The following is an 18,108-nucleotide window of genomic DNA, read 5'->3' as shown; positions in this document are numbered from 1 at the left end:
ACATGGTACCCCCCAAGCACCTGCAGCACTGCTGGGTATGTCTCCACCAACACATACATGCACCACCACAGCAACAGTAACTACAGCTGCAGCTCAGAGGCTCGCTGCCTTGGGATGCGACTCCAAACAAATGATGTGCTGTAGGCACCCAAGAGTAAGCAAGCAGGTGGCCTAATTTACTACTTTGAAACACCATTTTCTGAAATGGTTGATATAAAGAAATAAAAGCCAATAGCCAACAGAACTCAGGCTCCTTCCATCCCCCACATTACCCAGTGCCAGCTCTGGCGCAGCAGGCTGCTCTCCTTACTAGCTGAATTTGTTAATCTGGCAAAAAGCGCATGTTTCTCTGCTGGACTAATGAGTTCAGCTGGTGCAGTGCAACGAAAATGGCTCAGGAGAAAGAGAAATATCGGGCAGCAGGACAAGATAAAGAAGCAGCAAGACCTTCCTTTGAGCAAATATCCACAGATACACAACCATGGACAGCCGTACCAGGCCTGCTTCAAACCAACTCAGCCAGAATTTCACCTTCAGCTTGCAACAGCTCACTATTTAGTTACAGTGGTGATAATGCAAAAGCAAGGACAGAAATGGAAATGTGACATGGTTGTCTCCTGCAGCAGCACAGATGCAGAATGGCTCCGAACTCGCCGTGCTCTTTTCCTTTAGGGCGTGGTTTCAATCTGGATGTAGGACAGCAGAGTTTGATATTTCATTTAGAAAACAGACAATAAAACTTATGACTTAATAAGAACAATATGTTACAGGAATGTCATCAATTATACGACAGTGGAAAAAAACAACTATTTAAGGCAACTGGACTAGTACAACTTTACTTCCAAAGACCACGAAGAAGGGTTTATGCTTTCAGATGCCAGTACTTCCTTCTTATAGTGATAAACGAGCCTTTCTTAGTCCAGCTCTAGAATGAACACCCAGGGACACTGGTGCTGTTCTGCATTCTGGCACTGCCTGCAGATTTCCAGCAGGAAGACGACAGCCCATCATCATCACTTCCATCCGAGTGCAAAAAGCCAGTGTATGGTGTGCTCCTGTATGTAAACCAGCATGTAACTATAGCTTAAATCCTAGTGACACCATGGATGCCCCGTCCTTGGAGGTGTTCAAGACCAGGTTGGACGGGGCCCTGGGCAACATATTTCTGGCCACGTGCCTTCTCCACAGTTCATCTGACAGAATCAAGAGCATCTCTCAAATGTAAGTGGATCTCTAAATACCATTATCTTACCACTACCAAACAAAAAAGATTGTCACTGCACAGAGATTTACTCAGTGGCTGTAGATAACAGCATACAGTTCTACAAATCTGTATGTATTCTGCAGCTTTGCATACTATCATAGTGAATACTTAAGGCTGATATTACAGCAGCTGTGATATTAGAATGACCACATGCCTGGTGCAGATGAAGAGTTTTAATCTTTGGTTGATACCTCAGAGACAAGCAGAGGTAGAGCACTAAGAGGGGAAGGAGCCACGAGACCCAGTTCACACAGAAAAGAGTTTGTCTCAAAGCAGAGCTACAGCTTCAAAGCAAAGTCAGCTATTTTTTCAGGACACACTTGCACAACTCCTTCCAACAGCAGCGTTATGGAGACAATAATAAACAACCTTACCAAGGAGAAAGAAAATTTTCTGCTGGCACAGGTATTTGCAAAGCAAGCATGTGTGTTAAAACTGTAGCTTTAAGCCTAGTTCCAGAGGTATAAATGTTAACACACACATTTTTTTCTGCAACAAAAGTAGAGATTATCATGAGCCTATGCTTACTTTAAAAAAGATCACAGAATCACAGAATTGTAGGGGTTGGAAGGGACCTCTAGAGATCATCGAGTCCAACCCCCCTGCCAAAGCAGGCTCCCTACACCACGTTGCACAGGTAGGCGTCCAGTCGGGTCTTGAGTATCTCCAGAGAAGGAGACTCCACCACCTCCCTGGGCAGCCTGTTCCAGTGCTCCGTCACCCTCACCGTAAAGAAGTTCTTGCGCACATTCGTGCAGAACTTCCTATGCTGTAGTTTCAACCCATTACCCCTAGTCTTATCCCCATGCACTAGATGGCAATCACAACCATGCCAAGCACGCACAGAGACACTATAATTAAATGCCAAGTGCAATTAGAAGATGAGTTACAGAATCTCAAAAGGAACTGCCGCCCTGAAAACGTCAGTGCTACCGCCCCACCACAATAGCTTTAGTGCTGTGCCACTTCCTAGACAGCAGAAAAATGACTTCAGGTCTTCTCTTGTCAAAAGAAGGGGAATATATCTGTATTCCCTCCAATAACAACAAAGAAAAGCAAACGTTATAGTTGAGAGGATCTTTTAATTAATGAGTGTTTTTTGTAAAATAATCTAGAATACCACTATGACAAACACTGCATCAGCAAGTTGCAAAATGACTTACGCTTCAGGCAGTCAAACAAGCTAGTTCCTGCTCGCCTTGGCCCCATTTTCAGATGACCCATCTGCCTTGGCTTTAAAGGGCTCTGTAATCTTCCAGTCCCTTTCACTAACAGAGGTGAGGGAGTAACAGCCTGAAGTGGTGATGCATAGACGTGAGTACGAAGCTTATGCAGACCAGGATGTCATTGGTGTCCTTGGCCACACTGATGGCTCATGTTCATCTGCCCGTTGACTAACACCTCCAGTTCTTTTTCTGCTGGACAGCTTTACAGCCACACTTTCCCCAACCTGTACCACTGCATGGGGTTGTTATACCCCAACAAAACAAGGTTCCTGTCAGCCCACTACTGTCAAGAAACACTGCAGCCTTGCCCTTCAGCATTCGGACACTGCCCCCTTAAGTTTGCTGTCACCCAGGAGCCAGCTGGGGGTGCATGCCCTTCTCTTGTCCCTGTTGCTTCCTAAAGACCTAAAACAGAATTAGTCCAAATATCAACCCCCAGGAGATTCTTAACAATTGGCTGTCAGTGTCCCTCAGCAGCACAGATCACAACCCTTTAAGGCCAATGGTCAGCTAGTCTGGCCCAACCACCTGGCAGTCTACTTGATGAGCATGTATTTCACCAATCTGTCTACACAAATAATAGAGAAGACCATGCTGAGGTCCTTGCTGATCTCCGGGTGAGCCATGCTGACTGAGCCAGCCATCCATCCTGCTTATGTTAAATTTGTTACACAGTGCTGCCGTAGCAGTCGTGCTGATCCAAAATAGCTCCGCTCAAACTTCTTCAGGTAAGCAGAAGAAATGTGGTGCTCTACCCTCAGTCTTCTGAATCAGCAGCTCAGTTCCCACACAGCAGGGAAGCAAGAAGCAATGCTAATTACCGACTGGAGGAATAAACAACACGGAGGAAATGATGAGCCGCTGGCAAATGAAGGCCGTATCAGTGTCCCAGCTAAGGGACCATTCTTTCATCTACTTTAAAATCTTCTGTCTGAAGACACCGCTCACTAAGATTGCTCTCCTCCAACACTTAGCCCCCAAGGCTGTCATGAAAACACTTTGCAAGACAGAAATCAAAATATTCATAAAATGGGACAGCAATCAGATTCTACTGCTTGTCGTACCACTGACAGCACTGCCAGCTTCAGTGAGGGAAAACTGTCAGCATCTCAGCTAAGGTCTTCCCAACCAGGATACAACGCCGCTCCAAAGCCAAGTATTAGATTTAAACACCTGTTTTGCTAATACAATTTGATATTGTTGGAACAGAGACGAAACATCATTTAAGGATGATGATTCAATTAGTTCTGGAAGTTCACAAACATTGAGCCCGATGTGCTCACCTGCTACTAAATCAAAACCAGCAGAGAGACATACAAGTGTAAACACAACCACTTCAGCACACTTTGCGGTATAATCCTATTGGTAAGAATGAAACCGATAGCCATACTTGCTTAGCTCTCCATGGACATTCTTAATAGATTAAGTATTTTTATAGATTAAGGTTTTCCCTCCTAAGATTTACAAGAACTAACTTACATTACTCAACAGGATATTCTAGGAACTTTCTGCATGATTTCAAGATCTCATCCCCAAATAAACCCAGCAGTTTATAAAACTCCTGCCCACTGCTTGCAGGCACTGCACACCACGGAAATCCCAGACATAAATCAAGTGCGAGTTTATAACTGGCCCATGTTCATTATAGAATCTAGTGATAATGCAATGATTCAGGCATTGCTGCAGACAGTGGAAGTTCCCAATCCCATAACTACTCTGTCCTTACGTGACATCGCATGTGACACTAAACTTCATCCATCCAAGCAGAGCTGCTTTACAATCAGGACACACAGAAAATGCACCTCTCATCTTTCTGGTATCATCCCAAGGACGTCAGAATCAGACTGATCACAAATATGTAGCAACTCCTGCTGGTTTCTTCCACGCTAATCAGTACATCTACACAAAACAGCAAAGCTAAACCTAAAACTAACAATAAGAACACAGAGATATCATATAGATATTTAATAAGTTAATAATGTCAACAGATATCCCATTAACACACCCACCCTAGTAATTGCAGTCATCATCCTACTTAAATGACCAGGACAACCCAGCATTTAAAGCACTTCCAGCCACATCCAGGAGATGAAACCCACATGCCAGGAACAACAGGTCTCTTGCTGTACCATACTGAGCCCTCAGAGCAAATACATGACTTTAGGCCAAGTGTCCACACTCTTCAGGTAGTGCTGAATGAGGATGGATGTTTCAGCACGAGGCAGCTGACTGAACAGGTCGTTTGCCAAGTATGGCGTTACCAAAAGTCAACACAAACAGCATGGAGCTGTCGTCATTCAGCCATTAGGAAAACCCAGTCGCTGAGAGGAACTCCTAAATGTTACCTGCAGAATGCCTCACCTAGAAATACAGAAGGGCCCTTTTGGCTCTGAGGACTGCCAACCAGGAATCCTTCACAGTGGAAGAGTCTGTATCCCCTTTACTTAGTAAGGCTGCTACTTCTCATTTGTTTGATAACAAAGCCACTGACGGTGCCCTTTGTTGTAAGGCAGGAGGGAAAGCACCATGGTTTAAGTTCCTTCACTTCTGGGACAATCAGCATCCGTATCTCCATCCCCCAGGACAGCACATGAATTGCAAGTCACCAGCGTTCTTCTCCAGACTGCATCTGCTCACCTTTCCTATTACGGCTGATTTTACAAAGGCACTAGACTTTAAAACAAACAAATAAAAGCATAATGAAGCATTGTTCGAAAGATTAATCATCAAGCATATGGGCAGGAAATACTAGGCTTTGGATGCTCGCTGCAGGAACATCTAATGTAAAATGAGTAACAAGTTCTGAAACTGTGGACCAGAGCCTGCACACCTCCATTCTTATATATCCTCTTTCTGGCTCAGTGAATCACGCTTTCTTTTTCTGGATAGCAGCACAGCTTCAACCAGGAGAGCTGAAGCTAACACGCAGCTTGACGGCTGGGATATCTGCCTGCAAAGTGGAAGATGTGGGTTGATTGCTCCAGGCAAAAAAAGGAAACTGAAGCGGGGTCTACCACATTTTGAACAAACGCTATAACTAATAGCCTTTAAAAAGCATCAGCACCTCCTCTTGCAAACGCCTTCCTAAGCTGTGACTGTGTTTTGTAAAAGACTGACTGCAGCATATATTGGAGACGATCGGAGAATTCCCACCTGACTAAAATCCCCAAGAACAACAGTTAAATTACAACACCCAGAAAGTAGATGGTGATGAGCTTGGCATCCTGCTAATCATCCCCCTAATCATCCCCATACAAGTGGGGAAAAAAGAAGGAATTGGATTTCCCAGAGATTCAAAGCTGCCTGCTATGCTGCCCAGAGTGCCCAGTCACCCTCAGAGCTTGACAGTAAGAGACCAAGGGTTTTTGGGGCCACTATTTTGACCGTGAGCATCTCAAGCAGGTCTACTCAAGTGAATCTACTTAATGATAAAAGCTGGAAGGGGAATGATCAGAATCAGGTATGACTTCAAGATAAAATTGCGCTGATAGCGCAAAATAGCGAGGAAACTCAGACTGAGCCCCCAACCCAAGATGCTGGTGTGCAGGTCTCTGGCTGTACTGAGTGCCAGAGCCTGGCCCTTGCAGGGCTGGGTGAGGGAGGCAGTGATTGTGTTCACTGCGACCAGGTGAACTACTTGCTCAGCCTTGTAGTTGACCTGAAGGAGGAAGTGGAGAGGCTGAGGACTATAAAAGAGTGTGAGAGGGAGATTGACTGGTGGTGTCAGTCCCTCTCGGCCTCAAGTTCTCATCACACAGTCGAGGCTCCTAATGGAGCATGTCAGCCCCTGCCACCTCAGAAACAGGTGGTAAAGGGGAACCAGCCAGCTGGCAACACTGCAGCCGGCCCCCTGTCCTCTCTTCCCCCCAGCAGTAACTTGAGAAGGGAGGAGGAGTGGAAACGGGTACCTGCTCGACGGAAGGGGCATCCTCCATCACGACGATCCCCGGCTCCCCAGGTGCCTCTGCGAAACCGGTTTGAGGCCCTGGAACTTGAGGGGGGGACTAGTGAGAGTATGGAAACAGGTGCACCCATGAGGTTGCCACAGGTGAAGCGGTCACCCCGAAGACTCAAGACTGCTTCTACACGTAAGGACAGAAGGGTGATTGTTGTAGGTGACTCCCTTCTGCAAGGAACAGAAGGCCCTATATGCCGGCCTGACCCTACCCGCAGAGAAGTGTGCTGCCTTCCTGGGGCACGGGTCAGGGACATTTCAAAGAAAATTTCTAGATTGATTCATCCTTCAGACTACTACCCACTTTTAATAATTCAGGCTGGCAGTGAGGAAGTTGGCAAGCAAAGCCTGAGGTCCATCAAGAAAGACTTCAGGGAAATGGGGCGAATACTTGAAGGAGCTGGGGTGCAGGTGATCTTTTCTTCTATGCCCGTGGTGTCAGGAAAAGACACAGGGTGGATCCAAAAAACCCATCTCTTAAACAGATGGCTTAAGAGCTGGTGCAAACACAAGAATTTCGGCTATTTTGACCATGGGGCAATCTACACTGCACCTGGAATGATGGCTGCTGATGCAAGCAGCCTGTCCCTGAGGGGTAAGAGGGTATTAGTTGAAGAATTAGCGGGACTCATTGATAGGTCTTTAAACTAGGAACGAAGGGGGAAGGGGGCAAAATAAGGGCTACTGGGGTTGAACGGTGCATTCGAGGGATTGTACCAAACTCTGTGGGCAAAGACTGCAGAGTGCAAAAGGAGGGAGTAGGGCAGGGGGATGCTGGGGATGCCACTGTTCTAGTGGATCCTGGATCGCTTATGAAGGTGGTGAGACGGACAGCCCGGCTGAAGTGCCTTTATACTAATGCACGGAGCCTGAGTAACAAGCAGGAGGAACTGGAAACTGTGATGCACTCTGAAAATTATGACATTGTTGCTATCACAGAAACATGGTGGGATGACTCCCACAATTGGGATACTACCATCGATGGCTATAGGCTCTTTAGGAGAGACAGGCGAGGTAGGAAGGGTGGGGGAGTCGCCCTTTATGTCAGAGATTGGATAAACTGTGAGGAGCTCCCCATGAGAAACAGTCAAGAACAGGTTGAGAGCCTGTGGGTTAGGATTAGAGATGGGACTAATAAAGGTCAGCTGGTATTAGGGGTATACTACAGGCCACCTGATCAAGGGGAGGCTGCTGATGAGGCTTTCTTGCTCCAGATGCGTGAGGCGTCTGGCTCACGGGCTCTTGTCCTGGTGGGGGACTTCAACCATCCTGACATCTGTTGGGAAAACCACACGGCGAGCTGCAAGAGCTCCAGAAGGCTCTTAGAATCCATTGATGATAGCTTTCTGGTTCAGGTATTGGACAGACCGACCAGAGGTCAAGCGTTGCTGGACCTGCTGCTCACCAACGCTGAGGAGATCATCAAAGGCGTCAAGGTTGGAGGCTGCCTGGGCTCCAGCGATCATGCCTTGGTTCAGTTTGTGATCTCAAGCGATGTGGGCCTGGCAAAGAGCAGGACCAGGATGCTCAACTTTAGAAGAGCAGACTTCAAGCTTCTCAATGGAATGCTGGCCAAGATCCCCTGGCGCGCTGCCCTCAAAGATAAGGACGTTGAGGAGAGCTGGCTACTGTTCAAGGATGCCCTCCTGGCAGCACAAGAGGTCTCCATTCCCCTGATTAAGAAAGTGGGCAGGAGAGGTAGAAAACCGGCATGGCTCAGCAAGGACCTGCTAAGAGAACTGAGGGTGAAGAAAGGGGTGTACAAGCTCTGGAAACAAGGCTGTGTCACCCGGGAAGAATACAGGGATGCCGTCCGAACTTGCAGATGTGGGATCAGGAAAGCCAAGGCGCAGGCAGAACTGAACTTGGCGAGGGATGTGAAAAACAACAAGAAAACCTTCTACAGGTACATTGGCCAGAAGAGACAGGCCAAAATGGGCGTGCCTACTCTGGTAAATTTAAAAGGAGAAATGGCTTCAACAGATGAAGAGAAAGCTGAGGTGCTGAATGAGTTCTTCACCTCGGTCTTCACTGGTGGCCAGGATTCTAGTCTTTTTCACGTCCCTAAGTCTTGCACCCCCATACCTCCATGTGGGGACCAAGGAGGTAAATCCCTCCCCACTGTAAGGGTAGAGCAAGTCCGAGAGTGCCTCCTTAGACTGAATGAGTATAAGTCTATGGGGCCAGATGGCGTGCATCCCAGGGTCCTGAAGGAGCTGGCTGAGGTGGTTGCTGAGCCGCTCTCCATCATATTTGAGAAGTCGTGGCTGTCAGGTGAGGTCCCGGATGATTGGAGGAAGGGTCACGTCACTCCCATTTACAAGAAGGGGAGCAGGGACGACCCGGGTAACTACAGGCCGGTGAGTCTCACCTCTGTGCCTGGGAAGATTATGGAACAGATCCTCCTGGACAACATGCTTGATCACATAAAGAACGAGCACATGATCCTAGACAGCCAGCATGGCTTCACCAGGGGAAGGTCATGCTTAACTAATCTTGTGGCCTTCTATGATGGAGTGACGGAGTTGGTGGATGAAGGGAAGGCGACCGATGTCATTTACCTGGACCTGAGCAAGGCCTTTGACATGGTCCCCCATCACATCCTCATCTCCAAATTGGAGGGAGGTGGATTTGATGGGTGGACAACTAGATGGATAAGCAATTGGTTGAAAGGCCGCAGACAGAGGGTGGTGGTCAATGGCTCTATGTCCAGGTGGAGGCCGGTAACAAGCGGCGTCCCTCAAGGGTCTGTCTTGGGACCGGTGCTCTTTAACATCTTTATTAATGACATCGATGAGGGAATGGAGTGCACCCTCAGCAAGTTTGCTGACGACACCAAGCTGAGTGGTGCAGTCGATACGGTGGAGGGAACAGATGCCATTCAGAGGGACCTTGACAGGCTGGAAAGCTGGGCTCGGGTGAACCTAATGAGGTTCAACACGGCAAAGTGCAAGGTTTTGCACTTGGGCCGGAAGAACCCCAGGCACCTGTACAGGCTGGGAGGAGTTGTCCTTGAGAGCAGCTCGGCTGAAAAAGACCTAGGGGTCCTGATAGATGAGAAACTTAACATGAGCCAGCAGTGCGCTCTGGCAGCCCGGAAAGCAAATGGGATCCTGGGCTCCATCAGGAGAGGGGTGGTCAGCAGGGATAGGGAGGTGATCGTCCCTCTCTACTCTGCTCTTGTGAGGCCCCATCTGGAGTACTGTGTCCAGGTGTGGAGCCCTCAGTACAAAAAAGATATGGAAATTTTGGAAAGGGTCCAGAGGAGGGCCACAAAGATGATCAGGGGGCTGGAGCACCTCCCCTATGAGGACAGGCTGAGGGAGTTGGGTTTGTTCAGCCTGGAGAAGAGAAGGTTGCGAGGTGACCTCATTGCAGCCTTTCAATACCTGAAGGGAACTTACTCCCAGGAGGGGAGTAAACTCTTCGAAAGGGCTGATAATAGCAGGACTAGGGGAAATGGTTTTAAGTTGAAGGAGGGAAGATTTAGGTTGGATGTTAGGGGAAAGTTCTTTACTAGAAGGGTGGTTAGGTCCTGGAACAGGCTGCCCAGTGAGGTTGTGGATGCCCCGTCCTTGGAGGTGTTCAAGACCAGGTTGGACGGGGCCCTGGGCAACCTGATCTAGTAAATGTGTATGTTTGGTGGCCCTGCCAGGCAGGGGGGTTGGAACTACATGATCCTTGAGGTCCCTTCCAACCCGGGTAATTCTGTGATTCTGTGATTCTGTGATTCTGTGATCGCTTTCGAGTCCTCCTGAATGCATCACTGAGACTAATAAATCACAGATCCCCTGTGGAGAGCAAACCTTATATCGAAAACAGGAACATATGTTCATTAATTTCACTTTCAACTTCGTTGTCAGTTAGCTACCTACCTAGAGCTCATTCTTTTATGTAATATGAGTTTACACTACTCATACGGTTAAAAAGCTATTCACTATAATAAGAGCATCTCTCAGTCCATCATTTACTAACCCACTACAGCTTCCCGCTCCAACAAGCTACTCTTGATCTAGTCTACACATTGGCTCTGCAGCACCCACTACCAGGGCAGAACCCACAGACATAGAATCACAGAATCATAGAATGGCCTGGGTTGAAAAGGACCACAATGATCATGTAGTTTCAACCCCCCTGCTGTGTGCATCCAGCCTGGCCTTGAATGCCTCCAGGGATGGGGCATCCACAGCCTCCTTGGGCAACCTGTTCCAGTGTGGCACAAACCCTCTGCGTGAAAAACTTCCTCCTAATATCTAACCTAAACCTTCCCTATCTCAGTTTAAAACCATTCCCCTTTATCCTATCGCTATCCACCCTTGTAAACAGCCATTAAACATCCATCTCTCAGCACAGGTTTATGCTTAAACAAACCTACTGAGAAATTCCTCTAGATATCAGACAACAGCAGAGCTAGGAAGCCACCTCTGCCGATTACTTTAAACACAAGCACGAAGCTTATCAGACGCACTATCAGTGCAGGAAATACACAGCAACTTCAACACTGATTCAGTCAGAGCTTTCAGCACTGTCAGCGCGGCGATGCTCCACACAAAGTGCTGCCAGCCTCACGTGGACAGCATCGCTCAGTCAATGGAGCACGCGAGACTCAGCGCTCCTTTAAAGAACAGGACGCAGATCGGGCACAACCATACGAAGCCAGAGGGCACTGGACACCCACAGGCACTGGGTACCAACATACTCCCCTCCCGCTCCTCGGGCCGCTCGGAAGGGCTGTAACCTCCCGGCCTTTGTTCCCCGCCCCCTCCATTCCCGGGCTGCACGCGGAGCGCGGGGCGGGCGAAGATGAGGGAAGGGCCGCTCCCGTCCCCGCTCCCTCCCGCCGGGCGGTGAGGCCTCTTCCCTGCCAGTCCCGCCGCCGGCACCGAGGGGAACAAAAGGGGCCGCCCTCCCGCCCCTCACCCGCCGCCTCGCACGTGGGGACCGAGAGAGGGTCGGCCCCGCTCCGCCGCTCCTCACCTGCCTGCTCCTGTGGTACGGAGGATTCGCGGTGCCCAGGTGGTACCGCCGGGTCCGGATCTTGCCGCCGCCGCCGCCACCGCCGCCGGCTCCTCCTCCCGCTCCTCCGCCGCCACCCGAGGCCATGCTGGGACGCGGCCCCTCGGCTGCCCTCCTTTCCGCCGGGCCGCTCCCTCGCTCTGCACCTTCACCACCCGCCAAGCCACACGCCGCGCGGCCTGGAAGGCGCGGGGGCCCCTGTCGGCCTGCCCCTGCTCCTCCCCTCCGCCCCACTCTCCAAAGCTCCGCTCCACCAGCCTTTCCACTCCGCCTCTCCTCAGCCGGGCGCGCCTCAACCCCGAGCCCCGCTGCCTCGCGACTTTCACCGCTGCCGCCTCGTGCTCTGGGCGCCGGCCGGCCCCGCGCTGCCCGCCCGCCCGCTCGCCCCCACCCCCCTCCGGGCTCCGGCTCCGACCAACCTCACCAAGCCGCCCGCTTGTCACCGGGAAGCGCCAAAGTGTCAGCAACCGCGACGGACTGGCGTGCACAGCGAACACGGGTGGAGGCGGGGCTGCGTGGGAAAGCACGGCGAGAACGTGGGCGAGTGGGCCGCAAACACACAGAAATTGAAGCGCCTCAGAAAACGCGTCCGGCACGGGACTCGGCCTGAAGTGCGCCTTTCCCCTGTGAAGTGGGAAAGAATAGAACGTTCGATTGTGCCGTTGTGTTGCCGTGGTGTTGGAAGGGCAACGGTGCGGCTCTACCGCCCGTTTAGAACGCTGCTTTGGGGAGTGGGCACAGCAGGGAGGCACGGCGCCTACAGTGCACAGAATTCAACACAGAATCAACAAGGTTGGAAAAGACCTTCTTCTAGGTCTTTTCCAACCATTCCCAATACTTCCCAGCTAAATCATATTCCTCAACACCACATCCAAACGTTTCTTGAACACTCTCATGGTCGGTGACTCCACCACCTCCCTGGGCAGTGCATTCCAATGCCTGACTACCCTTTATGAGAAGTAATATTTCCTAATGTCCAGCCTGAATCTCCCCTGGCACAGCAGGGGAAGCAGAGGAAGCACTCAAACGTGCTTCCTCGTGCACAGAACACGCTCAAAGTTGTGTGGAATGAGACAGCGAGCATAGAATATCTTCATGTGGAAGGGACACAGAAGGTGACTGAGGCCATCACAGGGAGCCCTTGGATTGCTCGCAGCCCTCCCACCTTTCCCCAGTCAAAGTCCACACAAAGTGAGCACTGAAGGAACTGCTGCAGGAGTCTCAGTCCAAAGCTTTGCAATAAATTCTCGCTTGTAGTTGCATGCTTTTTTGTTGCTGTCATTTTAAACCCCCCTCCGGTGTTTTCAGGGTCATCCTCCAGGATCTGTTAGCTCTCAGTTCTCGTGTACTGCCATACAAAGCACTTTTGAAACCCCTGGTGAGCAGAATTACACCCTGCACTTTCAGAGCTTCCCCCCCACACACACTGTCAATACACGTTGAGCAGCAGCAGGATGGCTCCTATCAACACCCTCCCTGCAGAACATGGAAGGCCTCATCTTTAGTCAATAGTCAAGAACACGACTATCATGCTCAACTCTAATTTCCTCTGTAAATTCAAACGCTGCTTTATTTATTTCACTTCCGTTTTTCCCATTTAGAACAATTTCTAAACAAGTGACCTTGAATGACACTCACGACTCCGAAATATCTGCAGGTGTAGTCAGTGCCCGTTAACACGTGTCACTTCAGTTAATTGTTGCTAAAAGTGAGCCGAAACAAAAAAAAAAAAAAAGGCAAATATATATATGCATCCAGCAGAATGATAGTGATCATCGCCATTTGATCAGTCTTCCCTGTGAGTTATATCTGCACGTTACTTTGAGGTAGCGCTAGAAAGAAGCGGTTGGTCCAGAGCATCCCTGCAAAAAGAAACATTCATGGCTTAAGTACCATTTACTATTCATGCATCCTCTTAAGAACCCTTTAACCTTTCTCCATAGCTGTTTTTTCCTCTCTCATTGACTTAGAGATTAATAGTAGCCCCTCAAACCTTCCTGATCAGAGAAGAGATAGGAAACACCCCACTACTATTCTTGAAGAAACTAGCAGGTTTTGTGTAAAGATACCCCCTGCTGCAGCTGTATCCAATGGAAAGAGTTTACGAAACCATTACTGGATACTCCTATAGGAAACCTCAAACAATGGGGTGGCCACAGACTTTTTCTCTGAGGCTCACATGCTTTGGTCATAGGCCACAACTGCACCAGACTAAGTGAAATCACATACACATAAAGTGGCAAACCTTGTAAGCTTTTGAAGCTGTAACACTGCCATCCAAATTCAAGAGGCCTACACCTACTGTCTTGAGTTTCTCCCCTTCAACAACTCCATATATACACACAAGCAAGTTATTTCCCTCTAGATTCTCTCTGCTTTATCTCTCACCTCTAGCTCAAGTCATGCTCCTGTTACTAAATCCCCTCAACCTAATCCTTTAAAGATCACCAGCTCACACAAGGGAATGGCCCAACAAATTCCTGTGCCCAGCTCCAGTGCTTCTCTGCTTTAGAGAGAGTCAGCTGCAATTGCTGAAACTGATGCCCCTACCCCACCTCCATATATGTATACCTACATCACACATAGTAGTAGGGAACTGCCTCACCTGGCATTAGCAGCTTCCACAGCTACTGCCACAGCAATTTCTGCTCTTAGAATATTCTGTTTCCAACCTGACCTATTTATCATTATATATATTGTGAAGTAACAAGTAATCCAATACACAGAGGGTTAACTAGATCCAAGGCCTAGAAAATCATTGATACCTTCCAAGATGAGTAGTTTAAAGGCACAAGATTGCTAGCTCAAAGCTAAGTTTTCCTCCCTTCTCTCACCTGCTTTGAATACAGTCATCACTTAAGGTTTTGTAACTTCATAACTAAAACACCTAGTCATCAGGAATACCACAGAAATAATCAAGGACAGGCAGGAAATTAAAGCACTGTTATTAGGATATTTGTGTTTATGGTTGCCTCCTTTAAGTCAACAAGTTATCTCCAATAATTTCCAGGTTGAAAAGCATATTGTATACATGCGTATACAATATGTATATTGTAAATGTACAAAGTGTGAGCTGAGAAGTCTAACACTAAGGAGGGTAAGCAAAAGCTGAATGCTGAGGCTGAGATTGACAGCGGGGATCATCCTTAGTCCACAGAACTTTTACAGCTATGGCAGCTGAAGCCTGCACTTCTGTATGCTTAAAATATCAGATTTATAAACCAATTTGAACTGACTTTCACATTAATAATGGTGCCAGACTCCTGCAGGAGGAAGGGAACACAAGGATTTTCATGACAAAACCCAGGAACAATCTCCCAACTTATGCTGTTACGCTAAACAAGTAGTCTACAAGTGAGTGTTAGGTTTTGCCAGTGTCCTAACACACTCATATAAAAATAAAGATGAATGAGATATCTTTACTACCCCAATTAAATGCCATAAGCCAGAAGAGAACGTCCTACACATACATAAGAGTGAAGTCCCTTGCTGGCAGGTTTGCAGGTTTGTTTCTTTAGAAACAAGAGTAAACAAAAACATCTTTCGTGGCACAATCCAACAAGAACAGAACACATCCACTTCTGCCACAAACTACAACTTCCAACCTTCATGATTCTAAGAATCTTTAACATTCAGCCCACTTTACAACTTTTAGTTACACTTTATAAAGCAGATCTGTCACTGAAAAAAGGACTGTGGAAGCCCAACACTGTCTGCAATTGCTAACATGCTCAGAAAGGACAGATTTAGTATTTGATACCCAAAAAAAGAAAACCTGCACTTCAGAACTGAAATGCTAAAGTTGCAGTTACCACGGGTAAGTAAGGATGTCACTGGTGTATCGCTGGATCCAGAACGCTTTGCCGATTTTACAACAGGAACACTAAAGGTAAACCCAGTCTGCTACAAAAAAGAAAGGTTTTTCAGAGTCAGAAACCTAAGAAACTTTAATGAAATTCACACACAAGCACAGATCTGAAAGCAAGTCTCCAAATTTTTGCTATACATACTGGATGATTAATTATAAGGCAGAAAGCCACATAATTGTTTTCCCCACTAGCACAGCCACCTCTGTCTTAATGGTCCGCAATACTCTACTAAATATCTGATAAAAAGTTGAGCTTTTTCATTTTACTTACAGACAATGGAGGTAGCACTTCTGCCTCAGTAGATTTCACAATTGGAGATGAAAATCTGAACACAGGACTGCCAACGTTACTTGTTGGTTGTACCTGTATTTTCAAAAGAATGAAAGGTTTGTATCTAAGAGCAGCAACTACCTGAATTCAGAATGCAACACAAGTTTTGCAGTGAAGTTCAGAAATCTGGTGTATTAGTTATTTCTAATCCACAGATTAGAGGAATAATAAAACAAAATGAAGTCTGCTAGTGAGTCTACAAGACATCATCTTTAAAACCAAATCACACAAACCAAGAGAAAAAGATGAGATGCTAATTAGGTCTAAATAGATGGAAAAGCAGGAAATTGAAGACATCTCTAAACTCAGCTCTACTAAAGAACTTCCTCAACAGGTTAAAGCAGATATTTGCTTCAAAAAATGCAAAACTATTTCAAGTATTCTAGAACAATTAATGTTTTTTCCTATATAGTAATATTCCAATTATTGCACCCTAGGCTCATTCTATGCAAGGCTTGAATGATCACCTTATGCCACCTCTAATTCAGTAACTTCATATCATGGCGTAACCATAGTAGGCAGTTACTCACTCCCTCAAACATACTCCCATTATTCCCCCTTCCCTCCTGGCCCCATGTTTAGTGCCAAGCATGATGCTATCGGTATGGCTCATCCCTTTGGTCACACGGGACCGAGCCCTCTTCCAGCCCTTGTGCACCACAGCCTTCTTGTTGCCAGGGCTGCTTGAGAAGCAGAAATGGCCTTGATGCTGCGTAAGCACTACACAACAACAGCTGAACACCGGTCTGTTATCAACACTGTTTTCATCACAGACTGGCAACTTTTCATAGCTACTATAAAGAAAATTAACTCTATCTCTGACAAAACCACTATGAAGAACTTGGCATAAAACCCCACCTCCCTAAAATTCCATAGTGTTTGACTGACAATCAAAAAACTGCATTTTTCTCTCCAAACTGCAATACAACTCTGACTTACTCAACTCAGTATGAACTAACACCAGTTAATTTCATGAGCACCACAGAAGTTAACTTGCAAAAGAGCAGATACAGACTCATACAGGAAAGCATTTATAGCATACAACATAGATTCACCTTGTTCATCACTGATGTTGAAACAGTGCTTGGTGACGATGAGACAGTACTGCTAGTCAGAAAACTAAAGTTGAATGGAGCCAGAGATGCAGTACTGATGGGTAGGGATATTTTTGGGAGTACCGGTTCCTCCACTTCCTAGAGTTGTAAAGTAAAATTTTTCTCTTTTACAAAACATGCTACTTTCTCATCCTGCTCCGCTCTGATTCGCTACAACAGCGAATTTGGAACAAATATAACATTTAAAGTATTGTGTACTGAACCCACACAACAAAACACAAAATACCTACAAAGAAAACTACAGATGAAAGAACATTTACTCTGGTAAATCCAGCCTATACCACATGTAAGGATGCAAATCATATATCAGTACATCTTAAAAACAACAGCGTTTGTTCTTGCCTTTTAAGCTATTTGATAACCAAGACTGAATGAGTTAGGGTTTAAATGAGAACTGCCAATCTAATCACAGGCTGCACAGAAGCACCAAGATCTAAATAGAAATGAATGACTAAGCAGAGGGATAAATTGGTACTACAGACATTCAAGCGTATCCTACGACTTACAAGTGTTTCACTATTATGGTCTGAAAAGTTAATGGAACTTAGCTGTTTTTATCTGCATCACTATTTTATTTGAATTACATAAACATACTCCATTGTTTATGATTTCTTTATATTGCATCAGCTAAAAGACCAACATAAAGACTGACACTAAAGATACAGTCATAGGCAGCTCAGATAACATCCAATCAGAAAAATAATCTTGAATATTTGTGGCTACAGTTTGATAAAATAGATCTTTTCCCCTTAAAACAGGAAAAAGAACCTTTCACTACAAGTTCAGTAAGTATCAGCAATCCTAAGTCATCATTAGCAGACATGCAGAACACCATTTTCTAATTCTCTTTTGGACTCCTGGCCCGTACAAGACTTAAACAGGAAAGAATAAATTCAATAAGCTTTGTTTACATACTTGACACTTGTTTCAAGTATCGCTGCATTATAGAAACCATACAAACCTCCACCAAAACATTCCTACTCTTTGGATACCTTGAAAATTGTAATACCAGGCAGAGGAGAGACATGGTTAAGCAGATAAATCAGCATATTCTTTCATATAATTTAAACTATAGAAATGAAATTGCAGTGAAATTCATGGCTTCCATAGCAGTTGTTACAAGATTTCCTCTTCTTGTATGGTATTCATGGGAAAAAGAAAGAAAGAAAAAAAAAAAAAAAAGTGTGTTATTAAAAGCAATGGGAGATTTAGTTGAGCAGTGAAAATATTTAGTTCAGCATCTTGTTATGCTACACACTATTTTTGAGTTCCCTCTAAGCATTTCCTATGGTGGAACATGATGAAGAACTGGGCCCCCTACTTAACATATTTC

At 46.6% G+C, this 18,108-nt stretch overlaps 1 protein-coding gene and 1 long non-coding RNA gene across 2 annotated transcripts; one reads left to right on the top strand and one right to left on the bottom strand.

Annotated features, from left to right (window-relative positions):
• The first annotated feature begins 2 nt into the window (after positions 1-2).
• On the top strand, positions 3-8,435 carry LOC146760891 (uncharacterized). Its single transcript, XM_085545960.1, has 5 exons — positions 3-35; positions 4,069-4,228; positions 5,380-5,460; positions 5,964-7,040; positions 7,660-8,435. Exons 1-5 carry the CDS (start codon positions 3-5, stop codon positions 7,665-7,667), a joined length of 1,359 nt encoding a protein of 452 aa, XP_085402086.1. The 3' UTR covers positions 7,668-8,435.
• Positions 8,436-15,224: 6,789 nt separating this feature from the next.
• LOC146760890 (uncharacterized) lies at positions 15,225-16,855 on the bottom strand. Its single transcript, XR_014945025.1, has 3 exons — positions 16,716-16,855; positions 15,601-15,693; positions 15,225-15,364 (listed from the first exon to the last, which is right to left on the bottom strand). It is a non-coding gene; the product is annotated as an uncharacterized LOC146760890 (long non-coding RNA).
• Between the last annotated feature and the right edge of the window lie 1,253 nt (positions 16,856-18,108).

This window comes from Coturnix japonica, chromosome 4 (genome assembly GCF_054131305.1).
Source record: "Coturnix japonica strain WE chromosome 4, WE-NBRP24, whole genome shotgun sequence".
Taxonomy (NCBI): Eukaryota; Metazoa; Chordata; class Aves; order Galliformes; family Phasianidae; genus Coturnix; species Coturnix japonica.
This window is presented reverse-complemented; position numbering and strand designations above follow the sequence as displayed.

Coding starts and splice junctions, on each gene's coding strand:
- LOC146760891 (XM_085545960.1), top strand. CDS start 3: ATGGTACCCCCCAAGCACCTGCAGCACTGCTGG. Junction 36..4,068: donor AGCACCTGCAGCACTGCTGG/GTATGTCTCCAC, acceptor CACTGCTTGCAG/GCACTGCACACCACGGAAAT. Junction 4,229..5,379: donor GTCCTTACGTGACATCGCAT/GTGACACTAAAC, acceptor TTTTCTGGATAG/CAGCACAGCTTCAACCAGGA.